Below are 22606 nucleotides of genomic sequence, written 5' to 3'. Positions count from 1 at the left end.
CTGGGATTGAGTTCTCAGTCAGAGGGACTTTTCATAACTAGTTCTCCATGTGCTACAATGCAATAACTTGTTTCTTTTTAAAAAACAAATCCTCATATTATAAGGTGGTGGGTGATTAGCATTTTATTAACAGGGAAGTTTTGGAAGGAAATGGAATTTTTCCATAGCTTGGTTCTGTTAGGTTCTGTAGTTGCAAAACACGAATTTTGTGAAGTTTTTGTTTTTATTGTAAGAGATTATTTTATAGCTTTGTGGACATTTCAACATGCACTATTTGTAGCACTCAATACAGACTTAACTGAGACTGAATATTCCAATAAATATTTGAACATCTTAATTATCTCAGTTAATACTTAAACCAATTCCAAAGCAGCTAATAGGGGAAAATAGTTGTTTTTTCACAGACACATGTTTAGATGAAGAGGATTTTGACATAAAATGTTGGTTGGCATTTTAATATAAAACTCAGTGCTGGGTGACATGTTCCAGCAGTGTTTTCTATCCAAATAATCTCTTGCTGTTTGTTTTGTTCCAGAATGTTTGAGGGGGGTGTTGACTTTTGTTTCTTTTTGACGAAGGGAATGTAACTTAGAAGTCTTTACTGGCAAGTTTTCTATTAATTTTAAGCTTCTCTGAAAATCTACAGCAAATGGATGTTCTGCTGCAGGAAATCTCTCTCCTGCTGAAGCATTTTTCATTGAGCAATCTTGGTGTATGTGCTTCAAAGTACCTACTTTGTTAATAATATGTATTTCAGTGTAAAGAGCATATTTTATGCAAAAACGAAACCTGTTAGAGTTGTAAAATAAATTTTAATGTTAGTGAATGTTTTTGAGATGACAAGGTTAATTCTGAAATAACTCTATCACGTGTAGTTCATGTTGTGAAGCTTTGCTTTTGTAAGATATGAATAAAATAACACTTTCTAATTAGGTCCCGTGTTAATTCTTAATTGCATGTGCTACCACAAGTGGAGCTCATGATCTGCTCAGGACTAAATGGGATCTAGATATGGTAAGGAGGATAAACTCACCTCTGGGATTGCTCAGGGGCTGCTGGACAGAGCAGAGCAGAACAGGTCACCAGCCAAGGTGCTCTTCAGAATCTCATCTGAAGGAGGCTGTGGGTCAAGGTCAGTCCCATGGTAAGCAGGAAACAGGAGTAGATGACTTCCAAGTGCTCTTCCCAGGCTAAATTCTTCTCTGATTCTATGAAATTTAAATTTAAGGATGGTTTGCTCTTGGCTTGATCTCCATTCTGTTTAGACTGTGTTTCTCTTCCATACCATGGAGAGAGGCGTCACAGAAGGGATCTCTCAGCAGTACTGCAATTTAAACACCCAACATTCTCTATGTCATTATTTTAAAATATATTTATTGACTACATTGGTTGCCTCACATTGGAATGAAGAAATTACGCTCGTAGCAGGGTCAGAATTTTGGGTTTTCAAAGTCTTTCCTTGCCTCAAGTCTTCCAAAAATTCTGCCTTCAGTTTGTTGAGTTCTTCTGCCAGGCTCTTCATCTCACCTGGGGGAACGTTTTTGTCTAAAGAAAATTAAAGTTGAACTTTTAACTTCATCTTAAAGACAAAATCATAGAATTGTAGAGTCACAGAATATGCTGAGTTGGGAGGGACCCACAAGGATCATCAGTCCAACTCCTGGCCCTGCCCAGGACACCCCAACAATCCCACCCTGTGCCTGAGAGCGTTGTCCAAACATTCCTGGAGCTCTGGCAGCCTTGGGGCTGTGCCCACTGCCCTGGGGAGCCTGGGCAGTGCCCAACCACCCTCTGGGGGAAGAACCTTTTCCTAATATCCAACCTAACCCTCCCCTGGCACAGCTCCAGCTGTTCCTTGGGTCCTGTGTCTGGTCAACAGAGAGAACCTTGAACACATGCACAGAGTTGCTAATCATATAAATCCTATGAACTAAAATCCTCTAAAATGCTGGTCTGGACTAAATGGGTTTATTAAAGCTGTATTTAATACAGTTAATAAATATTATACTGGGTTTTAAACCTACAGACTTTGACTCATGTTCCACAAATAACTGTGACCAGACCTGTGAAGGCGATTCCCTCGGTCACACCTGCTGGGACAGGATTCCTGAACAATTCTCCCCAAAGGAACTCCACAGGTTTAGTCTCCCACTGCCAACCAGCAGCTGGGGTGGGTAGGATGGGTGGGACAGGTAGAACATGTACCTCTGGCATCCTTCATGGCCTGAGAGATGACCCTCCTGCACGCCTGGTCAGCCTGGTGGACAGCACTGGCTGCACAGATGGCTCGATCTGTGTCCTGCCCAGGGCCAGCAGAAAGGGAGAAAACAAGCAAACACTTTAAATTTATCTAACTTTGGAAACAAGTAACACCTTAGCAGCACCTCAGTCACCACCTGAAGGCAAGCAGTGCTACCTTTTGCTCCGTGTCCTCCTCGTTTGGCCTTGCTGGATTTTCCAGAGCAGTGGCCAGCAGGTTAATTATCTGCTCACTAAGAAAACAAACAACAGAGTAAAACACATTAAATCAAACAGATTCACTGACATTTTTCTTCCATTTTGAAATGGTACCACAGAAAAAAAAAAAGAGCAAGTTTTCAGTTAAATTTATGAGGCAATCAGTGAAATGATCTGAGATGAAAAACAGTTACAACTCAATTATTTCCAGTCTTAATGTTTCAGGCAATTTACATGGATTTTCAATGTCGGGGTAGGAATGCAGTGAGTTTTGAGGTTTACTCTGCAAAGGATGGTGGCTGTGAGCTCCCAACAACCAACCTGTGTCTCGTGTAACTGACTGGCTTCCAAAAATCACCACTGGGAATATTTTTTACACACTGTTTAGATAAAATAAGGAGCTTCTATCCAGTCATGAAAACAGCACTTAGGAAAACTCTAGGATCAATCCAGTAGCATACTTGTCCTCTGAGATGCAATCAGAGCTTCTCAGAATGAGGCTGTGCTGCTCCCAAGCATTTTTCTTGAGATCTGGCATTTCTATTTTCCTTGCCATTAAATGTATTGTCTGCTCAGGTACAGGATCACTCCTGAGGCGATTCCTCTGCAGGCAGCATTCCAGGGGACAGTCTAAAAACAACTGGCAGAAGCCCAAGGAATCTAAAACGAACAGAACCAGGCAATTTTATCTTTAAACAGTTCAAGTAACAATTTCTGATAGCAACACACAGGAGAAAGGCTCTGCATGACTGAGGGGATTCTACACAAGTTCTGAGCCTGATGTGGACACAAACCTAGACAGGAACACCAACAATTTTACCTTCAAGGCTGCTCAAGTAATAATGTCTGAGATAACACACAGAAACACAGAATGGTTTGGGTTTGGAGGGACCTTAAAGACCATCTCATTCCAACCCCTGCCATGGGCAGGGGCACCTCCCACTAGCCCAGGTTGCTCCAAGCCCCTTCCAGCCTCGCCTTGAACACTTCCAGGGATGGGGCAGCCACAGCTTCTTTGGGCAACCTGTGCCAGAGCCTCACCACCCTCACAGCCAAGAACTCCTTCCCAATATCCCATCTAACTCTGCCCTCTGTCAGTGGGAAGCCATTCCTCTTTGTCCTGTCACTCCATGCCTTGTCCAAAGTCTCTCTCCATCTCTCTTGGAGCCCTTTTATGCACTGGAAGGTGCTCTGAGGCTGCTCTAAGAAGGGTTTTAAGTGTCCTACCAATTTCTAATAACACAGTAATAAAGTTCAGTTGCTCCTTATCGTACTGCAGGAACCCAGCAATTAAGAATAACCAAAGTTCCAAGAGAGCACTTAAAGCAGCTGAAGTGCCCTGGATTTCCTACAAGCACCCTCCAGCCGCGGAACAAGGAGAGCTCACATTTTCTGGCCAGCTGGTACACCTCGTACCGCATGCTCTGGTAGTAGAAGTTGTCGTCCAGGAGGAGGCAGAGCGGCCGTGCTGGGGACCCGTCGTCCCCCTGCGCCGCCTCCAGCAGCCCTTCCCGGCGGCAGCAGCGCAGGAACCGCTCCCACCCCGGCTGTGCGGGGCCGGGCAGCGGCGCCCCGGTGAGCAGCGCCCGCAGGAGACCCTCCAGGCACTGCAGCAGCTCGCGGCGGCTCTGCTTCCAGCCGGGCACCTGCGAGGGGAGGGAAGGCAGGGATCACGGAGCCGGCACAGCTCCCGCCTGGCCACAAGGGGACCCGCAGCGGCCCCGAACCAGCCTGGGCCCGGTCCTGACCCCAGAGCCATTCTTAGTCCCAGTCCCAGTCCGGGTCCCAATCCCAGTCCCAGTCCTAGATCCAGTCCTGGTCTTGTTCCCGGTCCTAGTTCCAGTCACAGCCCCAGCCCTAGTCCTAGTCCAGATCCCACTCCCAATCCCAGACCAACACCCAGTCCCAGTCCCAGTGGGACGCGTCCCGTTGCCAGGCAACAGCAGTCGCACGGCAATGACGCAGCCACACTGACCAATGGGAGCGGCTCCCTCGGGCCCGCCCCCGGCGCGCGCGCGCGGAAGGCCTCGTCCGGGATGAGCTCGTCGTAGTGGAGGAGCGCGCAGGCCCAGCCCGGGCGCTGCCGCAGCCGGCGGCACAGGGCGCGGGCCAGGCTGGACTTGCCGGCCGCGGGGAGCCCGCACAGCAGGCACAGCCCCACCCGGGCGCCGCCGCCGCTCCCGCTCCCCCGCTGCTGCTGCTGCTGCTCCGCCGCCAGCGCTGCCGCCTCCGCTCCCGCTCCCGCCGGGGCTCTGTGCGCATGCGCCAGGCTGCCGCCACGGGGGCGCCCCCTGGCGGACGCGGCGCTACAAGGCCCGGCCCACAGAATCGGCCCCTTTCACACAATTCTGGTTTTACCCAGTTTTTCACCCCGTTCTCGCGTCACAATAAACTCAATAATTCGCTTTGGTGGCCCCCAGAAGCGTCAAATGGCGGAGCCCTCCCAGGGTACCCAGCGGTGGCTTTTAAGATCATAAAACAAAGATACCACCGAGTGTGCTGCCCCCGATGACTGAGGTCTAAATTATAGGAATAATTCATAATAAAAATCTTAATTGTTTAAGTTATTTAATTATAATAACAATTTAAGATCCTGAGGGATTAAGGAAGAGGACACTTCTTTGGCAGACACTCCTTGCCAGTGCAGGTTTTTGCCTGCAATACAATTTGGGTTCTTTTGTCCAGTTCTTCGGTGATGTGGCCATCTGAGGGCTTAGAAATATTTTGTTGGTGAGGCAATCCTATATTTTTTTCACTCCTTTTCCTAGTTCATACTCCCAAATTGGCACGAACACAGCCAGTCTGTTCGTTACTCCCTGTTGGACAGGAGGATCTGTATCCAGAGTTTTGTCCTTCCCAGCGAGTTGGTCTCTGCACAGCAGCTGCTTCTCCATTTCGATGGAGACTTTTTTCCTGAGATTTTCTGGATCCCTCTCCTGGATGGAAACATTGGATGGGGACCCGTTTGGACAAGCTGTGCCACTCCATACGTTCCATTTTAAATCAGTGGTGGTGGCTTAATTGTCTCATTTAGAATGACAGAAGTTAATCTGTTGCTTTTGTAGTGGACAAAAGCAAAAATCCCGAGCTGCAATAAGCAGTAAACACTGAACCACTGTTGAGTTGTACAGTGAATTTCCCAATATCCCACATTTTCTATAACAGCAGCTGGACAGTTTCTTTCAGACTCAGGCACAGTGTTTCTGGTGTCCCCATATATGAGGTTACTTTTATAAACTACCTGAAATGGAAAGGGACAGAGCTGGTGGTCATGAGAGGTGGGTTCTGGGCCCCAGCTTTGAAGGGCTGACGGCAGGCAGGTCTCAGAGCAGTGCCCAGGGACTGTCCCCAGAGCTGAATAAATCATGTCTGTAAATAAATGAATTCACTTCTCCTTGGCCTGCACCTCAGACTTACACAGTGTCACAAGTGTAATCCTACGAGTGTTGAACTTCAGGCTTCTGATTTAAAAAACCAAGAGGTGAGGTAGAGGAGGCACAAACACAGCCAGCAGCAAGTAGCAAAACATTGGGAGTCACCAAATCTGCGTTCAGTGCCTCTTGGCATCCAGCCTTTCCCAGAGGTACGTGCTTCCCAAAGGCATTTTGGCCGCACAAGGAGAGGACTGGAGGATTGAAATCTTGTAATTTGGGTTTTTTTCAGGCCAGTTACTTGTCAGAATTGGCTGAGGGTTCCCAAGAAGCTTTTCAGACCGCTGGTCTAGGTGGGACTGGGGGTCGTTGAGGTCCTGAGGGAACTGCAGGGAACTGGGTTTGTACTGGGTGCCTGAAGCGTGGAAAACACGTCATGTTTAGATTTTCATTACTTGAGACAACTGGTATTTCTAAACTGGTTCTTCACCATTCTTTAAACAGTTTCTAGCACTTATACATACATTTATACCTAACTCTCTCTGCCCCTTCCTGTAGCATTTACCTGCATTTATGCTGTTTTCTAAACAAGCAGTAAAACAGCATTTCTCCCTCAGGCATTCAATCTATTATAGCTCATGATGCTGCATGAAAAATTCTCCTAAACAGGACACGAGACATCGGGAACTTCATATGCAGTGATACAGCAATGTAAACACAGAGAATGTGAAGTGAAGAAGGTTTTAAGTGCTACAAACCTTGTACCAGGAAAATGCAATATGGTAAAAATATCTGGACTTGATGTGGCAGGCTGGAAAACACGTTGCAAAAAATCAGGTTAACAGAAAACACGAAGTGTATGCAATTGTTCAGTATTAAGATAATGGTATTTAAGAACTAGTTTTCATTTTTTGGGGGACATTCTTCATATTCTCTTGCAACATTTTGTTTTGATAGCTTTTAGCTTCATTGTTTAATCAGAACTAGTTCCATAGCCTGGTTAAGCAGCATTTCCCACTGTTTGGCTGCAGAATTCTTTGTCGAGTCTTTGGCTGCTCTGCTGAATCACAGCCTGTCCCATCCCATCCCACTCATACCCTGTGCTGACAGGGCAGGCAATAAAGCTCCTACTTACCCACACAGAAATCCTCTTCAATACATTCTAAACTACATTAAACACTTGGAAATGCAGGTGGCTTCAGTGTATCAAAAAGCCACACAGTCATAAATAATTATGTTAGAGAAAAGGCACTGTAGAGTTTGTATTAACATCCAATAATGCAAGTATGCATCTCTCACCTGATTATTTCTTGTGTCATGACTTGGTTTGTTATCTTGCTTTGCTTCCTGCACATTGTTATCCCTGAAATAGAAACCATGTGATCAGAAAATTGCTTCAGGGATGCAGCATTTTCAAAGGACAAGGCTACAACTCAGAGGATCTGGATTCTGCTTGTGAGTCCAGCCCTGCCTGGACTTGACAGGCCATTTCAATGTGCTCTGTCCCCATGGGCAATACAATCAATAACAATTAGGCAAGTGCAATGTTTTTTGGGAAAAACACCTGAGAACTGACAACTGGAGTATCTGGATTAAACTACTAAATAGCAGGGGACTGAACTACCTGCTACTGCTATTAGCAGGGAAGGCTTGTCTTTTAGGGGGGGTGGAATTCTTTGTGTAGATAAAGCATCTACCTGGCTTGCTAAATTAACCTGCTCTCATGTGTCCAAATAGCACCTGTAAGAAGGGAAATACCTCTGCTGTCTTCTACTCTTCCTGCAAAATTTTCTCCTTATTGCATCCCGCTTAATTATTGCTAATGCAGCAACGATGGCAACTGGCAGCACAAGGAAGAAGAAGATAAGCAGCCCATCCCGAAGTGATGTGTCTAGAGAAAAAAGAATTGAAATAATGAAATTTACAATATTAAAACATTTTCTTCTGTTGTAAACAGTACAACCTTCAAATTATTTCCAGTTGAAACTTCATTGAAATTTATAAAACGCTACGATCAGAAAAGTAGGATTTGGCCTTATGTTATTACAAGTTCTTTCTGCCTTTAACCCCCCTGTGTTCTGTGATATACAAAATTTTTCCTTTTCCATATATTTCTTCAACATACTTGATGATCCTTGTGGGTCCCTTCCAACTCAGAATATTCTGTGACTCTGTGACTTTGTATCTGCTCACCCAAAATTGCTCTGCACATCCTCTTTGCCTTCCTAAACTTTTAATAAATACAAAACATTTTTTTTTCCCTTTCCCAAAACACAAATTGAGTAAAATCTGGCAAAATGTGAATTATTTCTCTCCTCACAAAGCTACAGATTGCAAACTTCATTTTTAAAGTGTGTAAAGTGTAAAGCCCAGCAATGCTACTTCATTAGCAGATAATAATGTTCGTTCTTCAAGTCCACAACTAAGTGTCTCATGCAGTAGAAAAAAACCAGCTGAAAATAAACTGAAAAAAACCCCTGCTATTAGTAGTTTATTTTATGAGACCCTGGGGCAGAAGGAAGGCCAGTTTCAGTGCCCTACCTATGTGGGCAGGACCACTGTCAACGCTGCCTCCGTAGCCGGACTGGTTACAGAACGGAGGGGCCCATCCTGCATTGCAGTGGCAGTTCCCGTTGTTGTTACACACCTACACCAGTACAACAGGGATTAATTAGTCAGGCAGTGGCAGTTCCCATTGTTGTAACACACCTACAGCCCTTACACGGGGATTAGTCAAACAGCAACACCTCTCTGAGAGCGGCCCGGAGTAGGGACCTGGAGTTCCTCGTAAGGAGTTGCATGAGGAAACAAGGAATACTGCACAGTATTGCATAGAAATACATGAAGTGTTAACTGAGAATAAGCTCTCCCCCTTCATAACATCCCAAATCACTGAGTGAGCCTGATACCTCAGGGGAATTCTCAGTAAAAATTTTTGTTGTTATTTGCCTCCAATAAATTACAGTCCGAAGAACTCGGTTTTACAGCCTTTGGGACTCCATTTTGATTTTTCACAGAGGCATATATAAATCAGGACTTACTAGACCATCTTCCTCAAAGGAATATTTTCCTTTAGCAACTTAACAGCTCAGTGATAATAAAAAATTCCCTTGGGAAAATCTGAAGAATTGCCTTTCAATGTTAGTGCTAAGAGGTTTGCTCTGGCAACAGGAATTACAGGTAAAAAAGTGGATTTCACTTTTAATACAGATCAGAAAAAAAGCAAAGCCATCTGGCTGGTTGTTGCTTTTATGCAGGGAACTTGAACCAGTCTAGAAACATGAAGCACTATCTACTCACCCCATTATTATTACACTTCTGCTTTACATCACAGTTGTAGCCCAGAAACGTTGCATCAACACATTCAAAACCTACACAGGCCTGGAAGAAGTAATTAGAGTCTTGCAAACACAAAACTAAACAAAAATCCCATCCCTTTATAAATATACTATATGAATGCATATGTTTACAACAAGGCTACAGCTTTCACTTAAATGTCAAGAAAAAGGGGTGATAGAACATTCAGAACCTCACAATTTCGTAGCTGTATTTTTATCACATTTTCTTAACCCTGTGGATGCAGTTTGATGGAATAATTTGAATAACTGATAATGTAGTTGACTGATTTGTAGCATCCCAGTTTTTGCAGAGCTAATTAATTGTTTCTGTAAATTTCAAAAAGCAGGTTTTTCACTGTATTACAACACACAAACAAGAGAGCTCTGTAATGCCTTTGGAAGTTAAGAACTTTCCACTTGGTGGGATATATTCCATCATGCTGCTGTGATGCCTCTTACCTTGTTTTCTCCACAGGCTGTCCCTTCATGAACCTGAGCAGGATCAGGGATATCTGTCCCTAGGTCAAAGTCAGAAGACCAGCATAAAACCCCAGATGCATTATTGACAACACTCCAGGCAGGAAGGTTTTGGAGACTGACAGATGTGCACTGGAGTTTGCCACACAGACTGTGCCTGTATTGAATGAAGGACACTCAGAGACAAGGTGAACAGAAAAAAACCCAGTATCAGTGAAAATACACCATCCAGTCAAATTTTTTAGCTTGCATTTTGAGGAAATATTCTTTAAATCTCACACTTTAAGGGTTTGTAAGAGCATACATTTTTTACATTGAAGATTTTAGGGTTAGTTTTATTTGCTGGTGACTTACTGGACAGGGCATTTCTTGTACACTCCACCTTTCATTCCACAGTTTCCAAACCTATCTCCTTTAATATTTGCTTTCTCAAAGCATATATCAGGTGCTTTCCGTGCCCCTGCACAAAAAAAACCCCAGTAAATCTTTGTAAGCTGTCTGAAAAACACAAGGAAGAAAAAAGAAAAATTGGAAAAGTCTATCAGGAGACTACCAGTGGTTTTACATTAAATAATAAACATACCTTTCCCATATATAGCTTCACACTGTGAATCAAAACTCTGGCATACTCCATAGTAGCAATATGCCTTGTTGTTGCTGCATGGGTGACCATTCATGATGTAAACGTCCTCTGGACAGTAGGCATTGCTTCCACTGCAGTATTCAGGGAGATCACAGAAATCCCTTTTGGCTCTGCACTCTGCTCCTGCCACTTTAAACTGGAACCAGAGAGGAAAGCCACTGTCAGTTTGCAACATCAGAAGTTCTAGTGTGAAACAATGACAACCTCTAGTGATGTCAAGGGAGACAAATTTCTCTTCTTTCTCAAATTTCAAATGCCCTCTACTGGTAAACGTGGTTTGATGGTGTGAAAATATGTCAAGGGGCCTAGATCAGCTCTTTTCAAACATTAAAAAATTCTAGTGAGTCTTATCATTTTTGCTAAATAACGCATTGCCCACCTTGCAATTTTTGCAGCACAGTCCTTGAGCACACTGGGATCCAGGTGTGAGTTTGCAGGTTGCAGCATCACAGCAGGGGTTGGAGCATTCCTGAGGAACAGCCATGGACAAGGGGACACTGGTTTTATCTCCTTATATAGCTAGCAAAGTACATCATCAGTACAAGTGCAAGCCAGACTTTAAATCCCTGTCTCTACCATGTTCTGACAGCCTTCTGCTCTAACAGGAACCAGTGGCTGTGTTTTCTGAGTACAAGTCATCAGGAGAACACCTGGTTTGATGTGCTGTGGCACAGGGATGCCAATGGAACCAGAGGTTGGTGACAGCCTTTTGATTTATTGATGTCTTTTTTGAGACACTTTTATTTTCTGGAGAAAAAGCCAACACATCCCATGCTTCGAGGGACGTTTTGGCAATGCAAATAACGACTCACAAAAGTAATTTAGTGTGGGCAAAGTTTAAGGGTTCCAGTTAAGAAACCTGTATGTGCTCTACAGATAAGTAATCTCTGTCATGTAACAAAAATGTCTTTGCTAAAACCAGGACAAAACCCAGTTGTATTTCCACACACTCTGCTCCAAAATGCATTTCTTTCCCAGCAGTGCCCCACATTCTAGCCTTTAACTGAGTCCACATCAAAATCAAAGTATGATTTTAAGCTTTAACTAAAATTTATCTTCATATTGAGAGCAAAAAAGGAAAATTACAAGGAAAACTCCTCAGGTATATAATGCAATCATGTATATCAAAAGGCCAGTATTATATAGAATAATATAATATAATATAATATAACCCAACAAGTCTCCAGTTGAATTTCACTCATTACCTGTGGTTCGCCACAGTCACATTCTTCATTGTTATCAACCACATTATTACCACAGACAGGTTCTCTGTACACATTACTTGTCATGGGAGGATTTCTAAGGCAGTTTCCTCCTCCATTTAGAATAAGGGTCTCAAAATCATCAGCACTGCAGGTGCTGAAATTCCTGGAACCACTGGAAAGCATAATATTTTATTATTGTAAGTATTTTGTTTACAGGAAAATGTACAACTCAAGCTCTTAAAATATTGTCACTCTATAATAAATGTTGCATTTCATAATGCTAGGAGATAATGAGATAGTTAATTTTTACTTTATTTTGCATTGAAGTGCAGTATTAGAAGTTAAAAAATACTATTATAATATAAATACACATACTTTCAGAAGCAAGATTATATGTTCTGGTGTCCTGTATAAAACAGGCCTTAGAAATTCCTTGTCTGTACTGAGTTTAAAAATGTTTGATTAGAAAGACATTCACCTCAGAGTCCCTAAAAACTCAGGAATTCACCTTCTTATAGTAGTTTTGTCCAGTGTTCTATTACCCTGATTTATTAACACAAATGTGGATAAATAAATAAAATGATCTTTTTCTCTTTAGGGGAAGCCAAAGAACAAATGAACTGAAAGAAACATAAGCCAAGAGGTTTTGTTTAAATTAACTGTTAAATATTTGTTGCATATTTGCATGAACCCAGTGAGTATATTTAAAGCATTCTCAGCAGGGTAAAAATAAAACCAGCAACACACTATCATTAAGAAAAAAATTATAAAATCCAATTAGGTTTTTAAGAATACTACAAATAAAGAAAACAGGTAACATTGGAAATAAATTAAATTTATGTGAAATGCTAATTCAGTGAATCCAGCTCTGTGACCAAATTTTTCAAACAACTCCCCATCACAAAAGTTCTTCAAGATTCAGAGGAGTTTCACAGCTTGTCAGGCACAGTCATGCAAATAAAATAAGTTTCTTAAGACCAAATAATTGGAAATCTTACTTATCTGTGCTGTGCATGATATAGGATGCAGGACATCTCTTATCATCATGTTTCATTCCGAGATTATGCCCCAACTCATGTGCAACCACCGTGGCGTGACGTAACATATTGTCATGATTCAACTAACAGGGAGAACCAGTGTTAAAAAATAGGTGACACTAAAGAAAATACTGTTTGTACCTAGTGTCTTATTCCCCCCACCAAGCTCTTGGAGACTGTGAAGTCAGAATACTAAACTACATCACAAGGCAGAAGCAGCAAGGACAGACAATTTGTCACTTTATTTTCAGGTGGGGGCAGATTCTGCCACTCCTGTTGCTTCCATGAGGATCATATTCTGAATAACAGTTGGCAGCTGGACTAGATGACCATTGTAGGTTCCTCCCAGCTGACATTAGTTTATTTATTCTGTTCTAACACAGTTAATCACTCATGAGACTGATTTCAATGGAGTCTTCAATGACAAATGTACTGTTCAAGAACCAAATCTGCTTCTGAGATTGTCCACAGTGTTCTGGCATCCCTATTTTAAGAACAGGAAACTCTCCAACCTCCCCAAGGGTGGAGAAAAAATAGTTTATTATTAATTTTCCCATACTTGAAATTTTTTCAAGTTTACAGCCTTCCTGTGGGGAATTCCAGACGCTTGGGAATATAGTGCATTATGTTCAGTATTTATTTAAAGAGTAAAAAACCCCACACATTGTTTTGTGCTTCATGCCCATCCCCAAACCACTTTGGTTATAGACTTTAATGTTGTGAGGATGGGCTTTTTAATGCAACACTGAGATGAATTACAAAAGGTGAACAAAAGAATTATTTGAAGAGTAAATCTGCCAAGTGGGCTGGAATTTGACAAAGAGAGAAATTGGGAAGTACTTAAAAAAAGAAAAAGTTGTAAAATATGCACAAGTCTTTACATAATAAACCCCATGAAAGAAACCATACAACTTCAAGTCTAGTCTCCAAGACCAGGGTGACTTGGTCAAGGGCTAATTTCTTCCATCACCCACAAAATGATGTACTTACAGTGCTGATTGACCCTCCCTGCACTTGTGAGCAGACAGTACCCACAAAAGCCATTCCAATGGATCCCCTGAAAGAGCCTCTCCCTCTGCAACAAAAGCAGTTTGAAGGTGGTGCTGAAAGATGGGTTGAAAGTTCATGATTTCTACTAAAAGACAACGATGAGTTTGAAAGAAATACTGCAAGGCAAGGTTTGGTCCTCCTGAAGTCAAGGAGAAATTTATCACCACATCAGGATTTCGCTGTAATTAATAATGAAAATTGGAATAACAGCTTGAAAATAATGCCAGTGCTTCTGGGTTCACTGAATCACAGCATGGCTGAGGTTGGAAGGGACCTCTGGAGGTCACCTGGTCCAACCCCCTGCCCTGGAGTTGATTAACTCTTGAGAATTCATTATATTTCTTGCCATTTTTCCAGGTTAAAAGTTTGGAAGTGCAGTGAATTTTACTCCAGCTATATTTTTATTCATATATAACCCAAAAATGATATACATTAACACTGGCAGCATGGCTAGTTCTCCCACTGAATGAAAACTTACATTATGAGATGACTGACATCATTTCTTGATCTCTTAAGAAGATCTTTTTGTCTCCAAGAAACAAATCTACCCAGAACATCCCCAGCTGAACCATCCATTACAGATATGTGGTTTGCATCTGTCCAAATCTCCAATCCAACCAAAACAATCTGGATGTTTAATGGTCTATACATCTGAAAAAAATATAATGATAATGAATGTCCATCAGTCTGTTTTGATGGAATTCTGAAAGATGACTTCACTATTACTGAGTAAACACTGAGCTGAACTTAGTGACCAAGACAGAACTTTGGTTTCTTTGAAACTAAATGTATATTTGTATTTATAAATTAAAATATAAAATATTTATAAATTATAAAGTAAATAAAATTATTTAGAATATAAAGCTAAATATAACTGAAGAAAATCTACTTTATGAAGATACCTAAACATATGTTTCAGTTGGAGAAGTTGGAAAGACCATGTTCATTCATTTCCTTGGCTAATTGTCTCGAGGAGAAACTGGGAACAGGTGATCAGAGAGCTTATGGAATTGTTCACAGTGCTGACAGTTTTCTTTAAAAAAACTAAAAAACATGAGAAATACTCTTCCTAGAAATGTAAAACATGCTGGAGACTGAAGCAGTCAAACCACAGAAGTGATTTGAAAACATCTTATATCTCTCCCCCTGCTTGCAATTCTACAAGACTTGTGAAGAGATTCCTGATGTGCCTGAACTGTGTTACAGGTTGTTGTATAACTTCCAAATACAGTTTCAGAACTGCATTAGCTGTTCTTTTGGAAACTATGATAAGGTAGAAATTACTCAATCCAGGCGACTTATCTGACCTACCCCATCAACATAATTAATCAGCTCAACTGTTTCCTTTTGCACCGCAGCAGGATCAGAATTCTTCAGCAAAAACTGTAAAACACCACAAGAATGTCAAAGAAAGAAAACTAACAAAATAATAAAATGTATTTAAGGTCAAGTGAAATAATTACCCTCTGGTTGTCCACAACCACAAATAATTCTACATAGCTTTTCTGAGGCAGGACAGCTCGCTTCTCCTGCAAATGAGAAAGGACAATAAGCTAACAAGTTCAAAGCTTTTTACTTATGTTTCTCATGATTTTTATTTTATGTGTTTACAAAGCAATGTTCTAATTGTATTTTCTAATGTGGCTTTAGTTTTCTATTCTAGTAATTCACTCCAGGTCAGGCACTGGGGTGGGTGAGCTGAATGCCTTTCCTGTCCTACCCACGGCTATCTTGGGCAGCCTTTGCTCTTCCACTGCAGGATTGCTTCAAGCTATGTTAAATTCCCATTGTGGTCTTCTCTTTCAGGATTTCCTTAGCAGTATTCCCACCAGTTTGGCTTGGCATCCATGAAAAGGAAGGCCACAAGGAAGTGGCCTCCAGGTCCAGTGACACTGTGCCAAAGCAAGAGCTCTGGAAGCCCTTGGCTGCTGGAACAGACTGAGGGGATGGCCTGGACTGCAGCTCAACAGAGATATGGGAATATATTTACCCTCAAAAGCTTCTCCCTGCTAGAGGTAGTGTTTGATGAGAATGTGTACTCCACAGCCTGCTTCACAAACATCTTCTCGTGCTGAAGGCTGCCGTTCAGCACCCCACAGTGGAAGGGCACGTCCTGCTTGTCTTCTAATTCATAAAACACGTGTTCAAATGTGCTGGATGTGTTGAGTGGCTCCATTCCATACCATTTGCCACCAATGTAGAGGATTCCCCTAAAAAATCATATCAGAATGAAAAATTATTCCAAGGTTTTCCCCTCACGGTTATGACCAGGTGAGTGAATGACAGCTGGATGCTTACAAATTAGAACTGTTCACACTGCTGTGCTGAGATAATTATCTTAAATTATCCTAACATGGGGGGTAAGTTCAAATGTCCAACAAGAGACAGAACAGAACTTATTTAAAATACACAGCTGTACACAAGTGTGGGCTCCTTGAATCAGAGAGAAACAAAAGGAATAAAAAGAGAAGGGAGGCAAACTGTTACTAAATGAGTCTGGATCATGGGTAAAAAGCTGATGCAAAAGGTCTCTCTTAGTCCTTATCTCTAGTCTCACTCTCAGCCCCATGCAGCTAAAGCAATTTAAAAAAAGATATGTTGTAAGACAGAAGGAGAGGCTAAAAGCAATCAGCAGGGTGTTTATGAGGACAAGAGCAACACTGCACTGCTGAGTGCAGCCAAGTACAAAGATTTTGCATTTGTGCCTGGCTCAGAAACCCCTGGTAAATGCCCATTTGCTGTACAAGAATCTTTCAGAAGCTGTTATCTTGTTCTCCAGAATCTCAAAACTATACTTAGAACAAGAATTCTCTAGTTTAGATCTTGGAAAAGAAGAAATTCAAAAATGTGAGTACAAGGCGAGTCTAAATCTGTAGAACAGTCAAAAAGCAATATCTGTTCTGCACAGTGAGATCCAGCATTCCATGAAATACCAGAACATTGACCTTCTATCCTTCATTTAAAGGAATGCCAGGATATGTCATGATTTATTGTGAGTGACATCTCACTGTGGTACTATACACAAAAGATATGTGCCTGAGTTTTATCCCACTTGTAATTTTATTGTATTTGAAACACAAAAAAATGTTTCAAATTCAAATTTGGTCAACATTTTTTCATGGAAATGGTCTGTCTTTTGAAACGTGCCCATTTATAGGACAGAATTGTTTTCAGGAGTGTTTTAAGTGCATCAAAAGCTTAATTAGGCAGCATTTTTCCTACATAAGTATTTCTGGTCAAAATATTCACATCAAGTACTAGAAACCTCAGTTCATGCCTAAAGTAGGTTATGGTTTCTGTCATGTTTCATTTTTTTTTCTCTGAAGGAATTTTAGAAAAGAGGAAAAAAAGTGGGAGTTGAGGGAAACTATAAAACCTGTAAAGAGTTTCAGCTTCATCAGAAGGTGAAAATATTAAAAAAAATATTTGCAAGACAGGATTTTTCCCAGCTGTATGATGAATAGCAACTGGGGTTTTTTGCTGTTTTACTTTGGTACTGCACAAGGAATCATCCTGAAAAAGCAAGAGATAATACCTCAGGCCATCACAGGTGCTGAGAGCAACTGTTGAGTCAGCAATTCCTTCAACAATGCCATGATAATAACAGTGTGTCTGAAAGGCAATAAACCCACATAATTAGTGACAAAACAAGGTGGTTGCCTTCAACTGCAAACTTATTTTCCAACTAACCATATTATTTGCATGACATTAAGGCTGGCTGTTATAGAGTTCCCTATTTTGAAAATAATCCCAGCCTTCTTGGAATAAAATATCACCTGATGTGCTGGGATTACTTGTTTAACCCATCACCATCTTCTATAAAAATCTTTTAATCTACATTGCTCATCCTGTTCTCAGAGTCCTCTCAAAGGCTGATCTGAGATGATGTCCCATGCACAAACCACCCAATTAAGTCTCACTGAGCTCACGTGCAGTTTAAAGTTGAAATTAAATTTAGAAGTATTTATAAGGCTTGTTTGATACAGGACCTAAAATTAATAGAGCTTTGATGCTGCCACTGTACCTTTAATTGCATATTATGCAAAAGTGACCTAATCAGGCAGCTCAAATTCAGCCTTGGCATAATTCCCTGGCATTTTCTTTCACATCTGGGGAAACAGGGATGCTACACCACCACAAAAACCCCAACCCCTCATGAACCTTTTGTTTATTATTACTGGTAACTGTTAAACAGGAATGCTACATCTGTGAAAACTCACAAAAGCTGCATCCCCAGAAAATATATTTTTTTCTTGGTTTCCCTGGTTTGAGGAAATTCTGACACAAAGAGGGGAATTTTATTATGCACAATACCTCATTTTTGGATTGTGTTGCCTCCAGTTTTCCATTTTCCCCATATGTGAACAGCATAAAGTCTTCACTAACAAGCTTTCTGGAAACAAAAATAAACTACTGCTCTTTAAAAGGTCTAGAAAGCAAGAAATAAGTAGAAAATCCTGGCAAATATTACATTCTGTTAGCATCACACTCATGCTAAATTATTACTAAAATCGAGGCACATGAAACAAAATACCTTAAAATGAGCTGAGGTCTTTGGAAAATAAGTTATTTTCAAATATTTTAACTAAAAAAAAAATCAACAGAGAAGAATCTAAGCAGATTCATTTGCATAAGGGCCTGGACTGCTCCAGGCTCAGGAATGAGGAACAACAGAAACAAAAATTTCTTCAAATACAGCACAGCTAAGAACCCTCCCCCCAGCTAATAAAAAGCTAATGGTGAACAGAACTCTGATTTTCCCTAAGGATTTTCTGAAATGTACAATCTTGTGTTGCTAAATTGCTATTATTTAAAAAAAAAAAATCAAAATAGATTTCTCCACAAATATAAAAGTTATTATTCCCTTCTATTTGCAAGATAGTACCATAACAGAGACACTCTATTTAACAAAATAATTTTCTAATTACTACAATCTGCCATTTAAATGGTTTCTTCTGAATTTTTTCAGTATAAAAATGCTTGTGTGGACGCAACTAACCCCAGGATGGTACGATTCCTTTAGAACACTATCACATACTTATTTTTCTTCAGTTTTAGGAGATATGTTCCATTTCTGGTTTTCACTGAGTAAGAAAGGTTGTCATCTGAATGCTCCTGAAAACAGAACAAAAGATATCACTTAATTAGGTGAATTTTCTTCTTGTTTTTTTCAGATCCATGTTTTGTCCCACTTCTGTGTGTGAAATATTTGCCAAAACACAGATTCCAAACCCTCAGCCTTCTGTGTTTTACAGTCTCAGCAGCACACTGTACATTCTTTCCTATGTAAAGTTTAAGTTCTATTAATCTGTACATTTTCACTCAGAGGACAGGAGGGCACAGCCCACTCTTTGCTGAGCACCACATCATGTTTTGTGACCCTCCTTATGTAAATCAGATAAGCTACTCACAGAATCTTTTATTCCTTAATTGGTTTGCACAAAGATGACTAATGGTATTTCATTAACATTTACTTCAGTAAATGAACTCAATATCTAGCACAAAGGTAAGTTACCTCAGAACTTTAGAATTAAGGCTCAGATCTTTCTCTTTTAACTCATTCCTTTAAACTGTGTGACTCTGTGGGACCATTTTTACCTTTCAGGGTAAAAGTGTTGACTGCATGGTTGAAGTCCTTTGGTTAATCCAAAACCAGAACATGGAAAGCATGAACATTAGTGCAAGCTCAACATCTAATCTGACTCAGATAAAATGGAAATATTCTTCATGTTCCTTCTCACTTCTGTCTTACAAGGCTTTTAACAAAACTAGAAGTTTGGATGGCACTAACTTAGAGTGGAATCACAGGAATTTGTGGGAACAAATTTGCTCAAAACTAGTTGAAAACACTAAGAATCTGAAGAAATAGTCTGGGGCACATTTCTTCACTACACACTATACATAGTGTGTGTGTAAGATAGGACAGTGTTGGGAAAAACAGCAACATCAGAAGAAAAAAATCAGATAGAATCACAAACCTCATGAAAAAATGGGTGATGTTTCTCTCTGCCTGTCAGACTTCGAGGAATGATTATTTCTAATGTAGAAAGTCTGGGCGTCTGTTCAGAAGATACACCTGAAAATAAAGTTTGGAACTGGTAATTAATCAGAAAGGATAATCATGTTGGCACCTGCACAGTGGGGGTTGCCAAAAGACCATTCTAATCCAGCCAGAAATGGAGAAAGAGTGACTTCACCAGTCTAGGACCTGACTGCCTGTGCTCAGTTTGGTCTGTTCTGTCCCTTTCAGAGCTCTTGGATCATGCTGGGAAGTTGAAGAAATCAACCATTTCCATCATGGCCAAGTTATTTTTAATTTTGGCAAATATATTGCCTCATTTTCTGCAGAAATTCTGTTTTGACTGTGTTCGAGGGTAATGACTACACCACCCCAAACACAACTGCTGTAAAGTGCTAAAACCTGCAAATTCAAGCCAAAGTTTTCTTAAACAGGGTGTCCAAAACTGGCTGGTAGTCTTGGCTTTGACTCTTGGTTTTAGTTACTCGCATCATAAACTGTGATAATAGCTCAAATTTTTCTTTTCCCTTCATATGTTCAACACCAAACCATCCTTTTCCTGTTACCCTGAATGAGGAATACTTACAGTTGTCCTCTGGATATTATTCTTCCACCTCCTGTGTGTATAATCCTGGCTCCTTCCGTTGCCTAACGCTGCATTTTGTTCGTTCTAGCAGCAGCCAAACCTTTGCAAAAGGTTTGTAGCCTTTTACATGATATCAGAATTATCTCCAGAACAACATGCTAATGCAGGAAGCTGAAGATAAGAAGCCTGCCAAGTATCTGGTTTCAGGTAAATGGTTAAAGACAAAAACAATCTCCTCTAACTTTCTTTAAAACTGTGTGAACTTGAATTCATCTTCCTTTTTCTTGTCTGCACATCAGTCTGGTTTGATCAACAGAGACACGACCATTGCTTTTAAACAGGTAACAGAATCAACAGTAACATGGGCTTTAACAATGAAAGGGGTTTCTTCCTTCTTAAATTGTTCTTTCATAAGGAAACAGAGAGATTTCTTCACACTCGTAGTAATACAAAGTCACCCTCATCCTTCCACATTTATGTGAAAGGAATTCATAATTGCAAAGAAGCCACACAACCACTCATTCAAAGTGAGGAGGAGGGTTCTGCAGTGTAATCATGATCTCTACCTGTTAGATAACATCAGGATTTTTAAAAGCTAGGTGCAGGTAGCATATGTTTAACATTACAGGCTGCCATTGCAATCAAAATGTTGAACTTGCTGTTAGAAAACAGGTCTGAAAAGGGTATCAGCACTCAGTATTTACTTCTGACTTTGCTCTTAATCTTCAATAATTTTATTATCTAAATCACAAAATCCATTCTCTTTCATGAGTGTGTTGAACTAACAATGAAGATGCTCTTTTTTGACACCTGAAAGCAGGAAACCATCTTTAATGGACATCACAAAAATACCACTTTCTAAGAAGTATTTCAGGTGTTACATCTAAATCTAAAGAGCGAAGCCAAATCATAAATGCAAATAAGATAATGGGCAACTGTAGTGAAACTGCAGGAATTCCCCTCACATTACTGAAGAAGAAATCTTTTTCTACAGTCTTTACTATTGATGATAGTGACATTAACTTCAGTTGTCACAACCTGTGTCCTGCACGGAAGAGGATATATTTACACACCTACTACATCCTGGAGGGAAAAACCCACAAAGAGCTCAGCAATGAACCTGTAAATAAACCTGTAAATTCAACCTGTAATCTTTTCCAGACACTTTTTTCCTCGAACAAGATTTTCTCAATGAGCAGGTGCCGTGACTTGATGTGAAAGGGGAGCATCGTTATGATCAGGATCGGGGAGTACAAGAAGAAACTTGGTGAATATTTAAAAAAGAAAGAAGGCTTACCTTTTATCCAAAAAGGTTTTCCAGTAAAAATTAGTCCAAAAGTGAAGCAAAATAGGCAGTGCTTTAACATGACTAGACTTCCCAGAGAAACCACTCCAGTGTCCCAGCAGACAGAGTGTGCTGCTCTGCACGGAACCAGAAGAACAAGAACCGTCTGCTCCGAAGGTAAACAGCAGAAAAAGCACCCTGATACTGCATCTCTGCTAAGGGAACGGGAAGTAAAATTTAATCCACCGGGCTTGCGAGAAAACTGGTCAGACAGCTTAATGCAAATAAAAAGCAGCACATTCTTAAATGCTGATTGGAGAAAGAGCACCGAGCCATGCCGGGAGCAAACTGGTTTATTCTAAAGGGTTTTCATACCACCGTGAGACCTTATGAGATTAGAAACATAAAATATTGCTCGTAAGAAATACAGTGTGTAGGATGTTTATCGTAGCTATTCCAGCTCAGCAAAAATATTCCAGGGTGAAACAATCTACTCTTTGAAACTTCAGCTTGCTGTTTTCCATTTCTTCATCTTTGCTTTAAAAATATTGAATATACAATGCATATCAACATGTGGAAACCCTATAAACACATGGAAAACCCAGAAACACGTGGAAACCCTCAAAACAGGGATTTTACCCAGTCCCTCCTATGTTAAATGCAATTCTCCTCACTAAAAGACTATAATTTTGTGCAGATCATTGCTCTCCCAGGATCAGAATAATCTTCCATGCAACCACATTGTCACCAAAAGCAGAAAATAAATGCTTCTAAAACCCAACAGATTTGCAATGCATTTTGGAACTACCAAGCACATTTAGAAACACAAAAAGGAGACCGAGACAACACAGTCTTTTGCGCTAAAACATTTGCATTTATTAATTTTAATTAATTCTTTAATTAAAACAGAGCAAATCCATTTTTCCATTGCTGGTAAATCCCATCAAACAATGGCTTGGGTGACAAAACATAGAGATGCTGGCTGTATTTTTAATTATAGCTTGTGCAAAGCCTGCTCAGGTCCATCTCCTGACAGTCACACACCCAGTGAACATTCCTGTGCTGAGCCCTGGGTGGAAGCAGAACTTGATACCCGTGTTCCTTGGGTCTGTGTCCGTGCCACAGCTTCAGGAGCAGC

General features: G+C 40.8%; 2 protein-coding genes across 3 annotated transcripts; both read right to left on the bottom strand.

The window, feature by feature from the left end:
* Window positions 1-204: 204 nt before the first annotated feature.
* On the bottom strand, window positions 205-5162 carry PSTK (phosphoseryl-tRNA kinase). The gene is made up of 7 exons (XM_051799573.1): window positions 5122-5162; window positions 4433-4763; window positions 3845-4103; window positions 2919-3117; window positions 2417-2492; window positions 2206-2299; window positions 205-1545 (listed from the first exon to the last, which is right to left on the bottom strand). The coding sequence occupies exons 1-7, from the start codon at window positions 5160-5162 to the stop codon at window positions 1358-1360; spliced, it is 1188 nt and encodes a 395-aa protein (XP_051655533.1). The 3' UTR covers window positions 205-1357.
* Window positions 4758-21682, bottom strand: LOC127477149 (disintegrin and metalloproteinase domain-containing protein 9-like). Of its 2 annotated transcripts, none has more exons than XM_051801104.1 (22): window positions 21481-21682; window positions 19557-19654; window positions 18617-18693; window positions 17893-17971; window positions 17114-17190; window positions 15569-15788; window positions 15042-15107; window positions 14890-14961; window positions 14057-14229; window positions 13519-13603; window positions 12490-12611; window positions 11492-11663; window positions 10666-10755; window positions 10227-10422; window positions 9998-10103; window positions 9626-9800; window positions 9129-9209; window positions 8370-8475; window positions 7587-7719; window positions 7128-7191; window positions 6587-6639; window positions 4758-5393 (listed from the first exon to the last, which is right to left on the bottom strand). In XM_051801104.1, exons 1-22 carry the CDS (start codon window positions 21548-21550, stop codon window positions 5267-5269), a joined length of 2442 nt encoding a protein of 813 aa, XP_051657064.1. In that variant the 5' UTR covers window positions 21551-21682; the 3' UTR covers window positions 4758-5266. The 2 variants fall into 2 exon arrangements, with proteins under 2 accessions (XP_051657064.1, XP_051657065.1); XM_051801105.1 differs by having other exon boundaries at window positions 5252-6243.
* Window positions 21683-22606: the final 924 nt, after the last annotated feature.

This window comes from Manacus candei, unplaced genomic scaffold (assembly GCF_025592945.1).
Source record: "Manacus candei isolate 608988 ecotype Guabito, Panama unplaced genomic scaffold, ASM2559294v1 h1tg000050l, whole genome shotgun sequence".
In the NCBI taxonomy this organism is placed as follows: domain Eukaryota; kingdom Metazoa; phylum Chordata; class Aves; order Passeriformes; family Pipridae; genus Manacus; species Manacus candei.
This window is presented reverse-complemented; position numbering and strand designations above follow the sequence as displayed.

Coding starts and splice junctions, on each gene's coding strand:
- LOC127477149 (XM_051801104.1), bottom strand. CDS start 21,550: ATGTTAAAGCACTGCCTATTTTGCTTCACTTTTGGACTAATTTTTACT. Junction 10,104..10,226: donor TGAAGCTATATATGGGAAAG/GTATGTTTATTA, acceptor TTTTTTGTGCAG/GGGCACGGAAAGCACCTGAT. Junction 6,640..7,127: donor ATGACACAAGAAATAATCAG/GTGAGAGATGCA, acceptor CGTGTTTTCCAG/CCTGCCACATCAAGTCCAGA.
- PSTK (XM_051799573.1), bottom strand. CDS start 5,162: ATGGCCACATCACCGAAGAACTGGACAAAAGAACCCAAATT. Junction 2,493..2,918: donor GATTGCATCTCAGAGGACAA/GTATGCTACTGG, acceptor TTGTTTTCTTAG/TGAGCAGATAATTAACCTGC. Junction 1,546..2,205: donor GGCCATGAAGGATGCCAGAG/GTACATGTTCTA, acceptor AATTTTCTTTAG/ACAAAAACGTTCCCCCAGGT.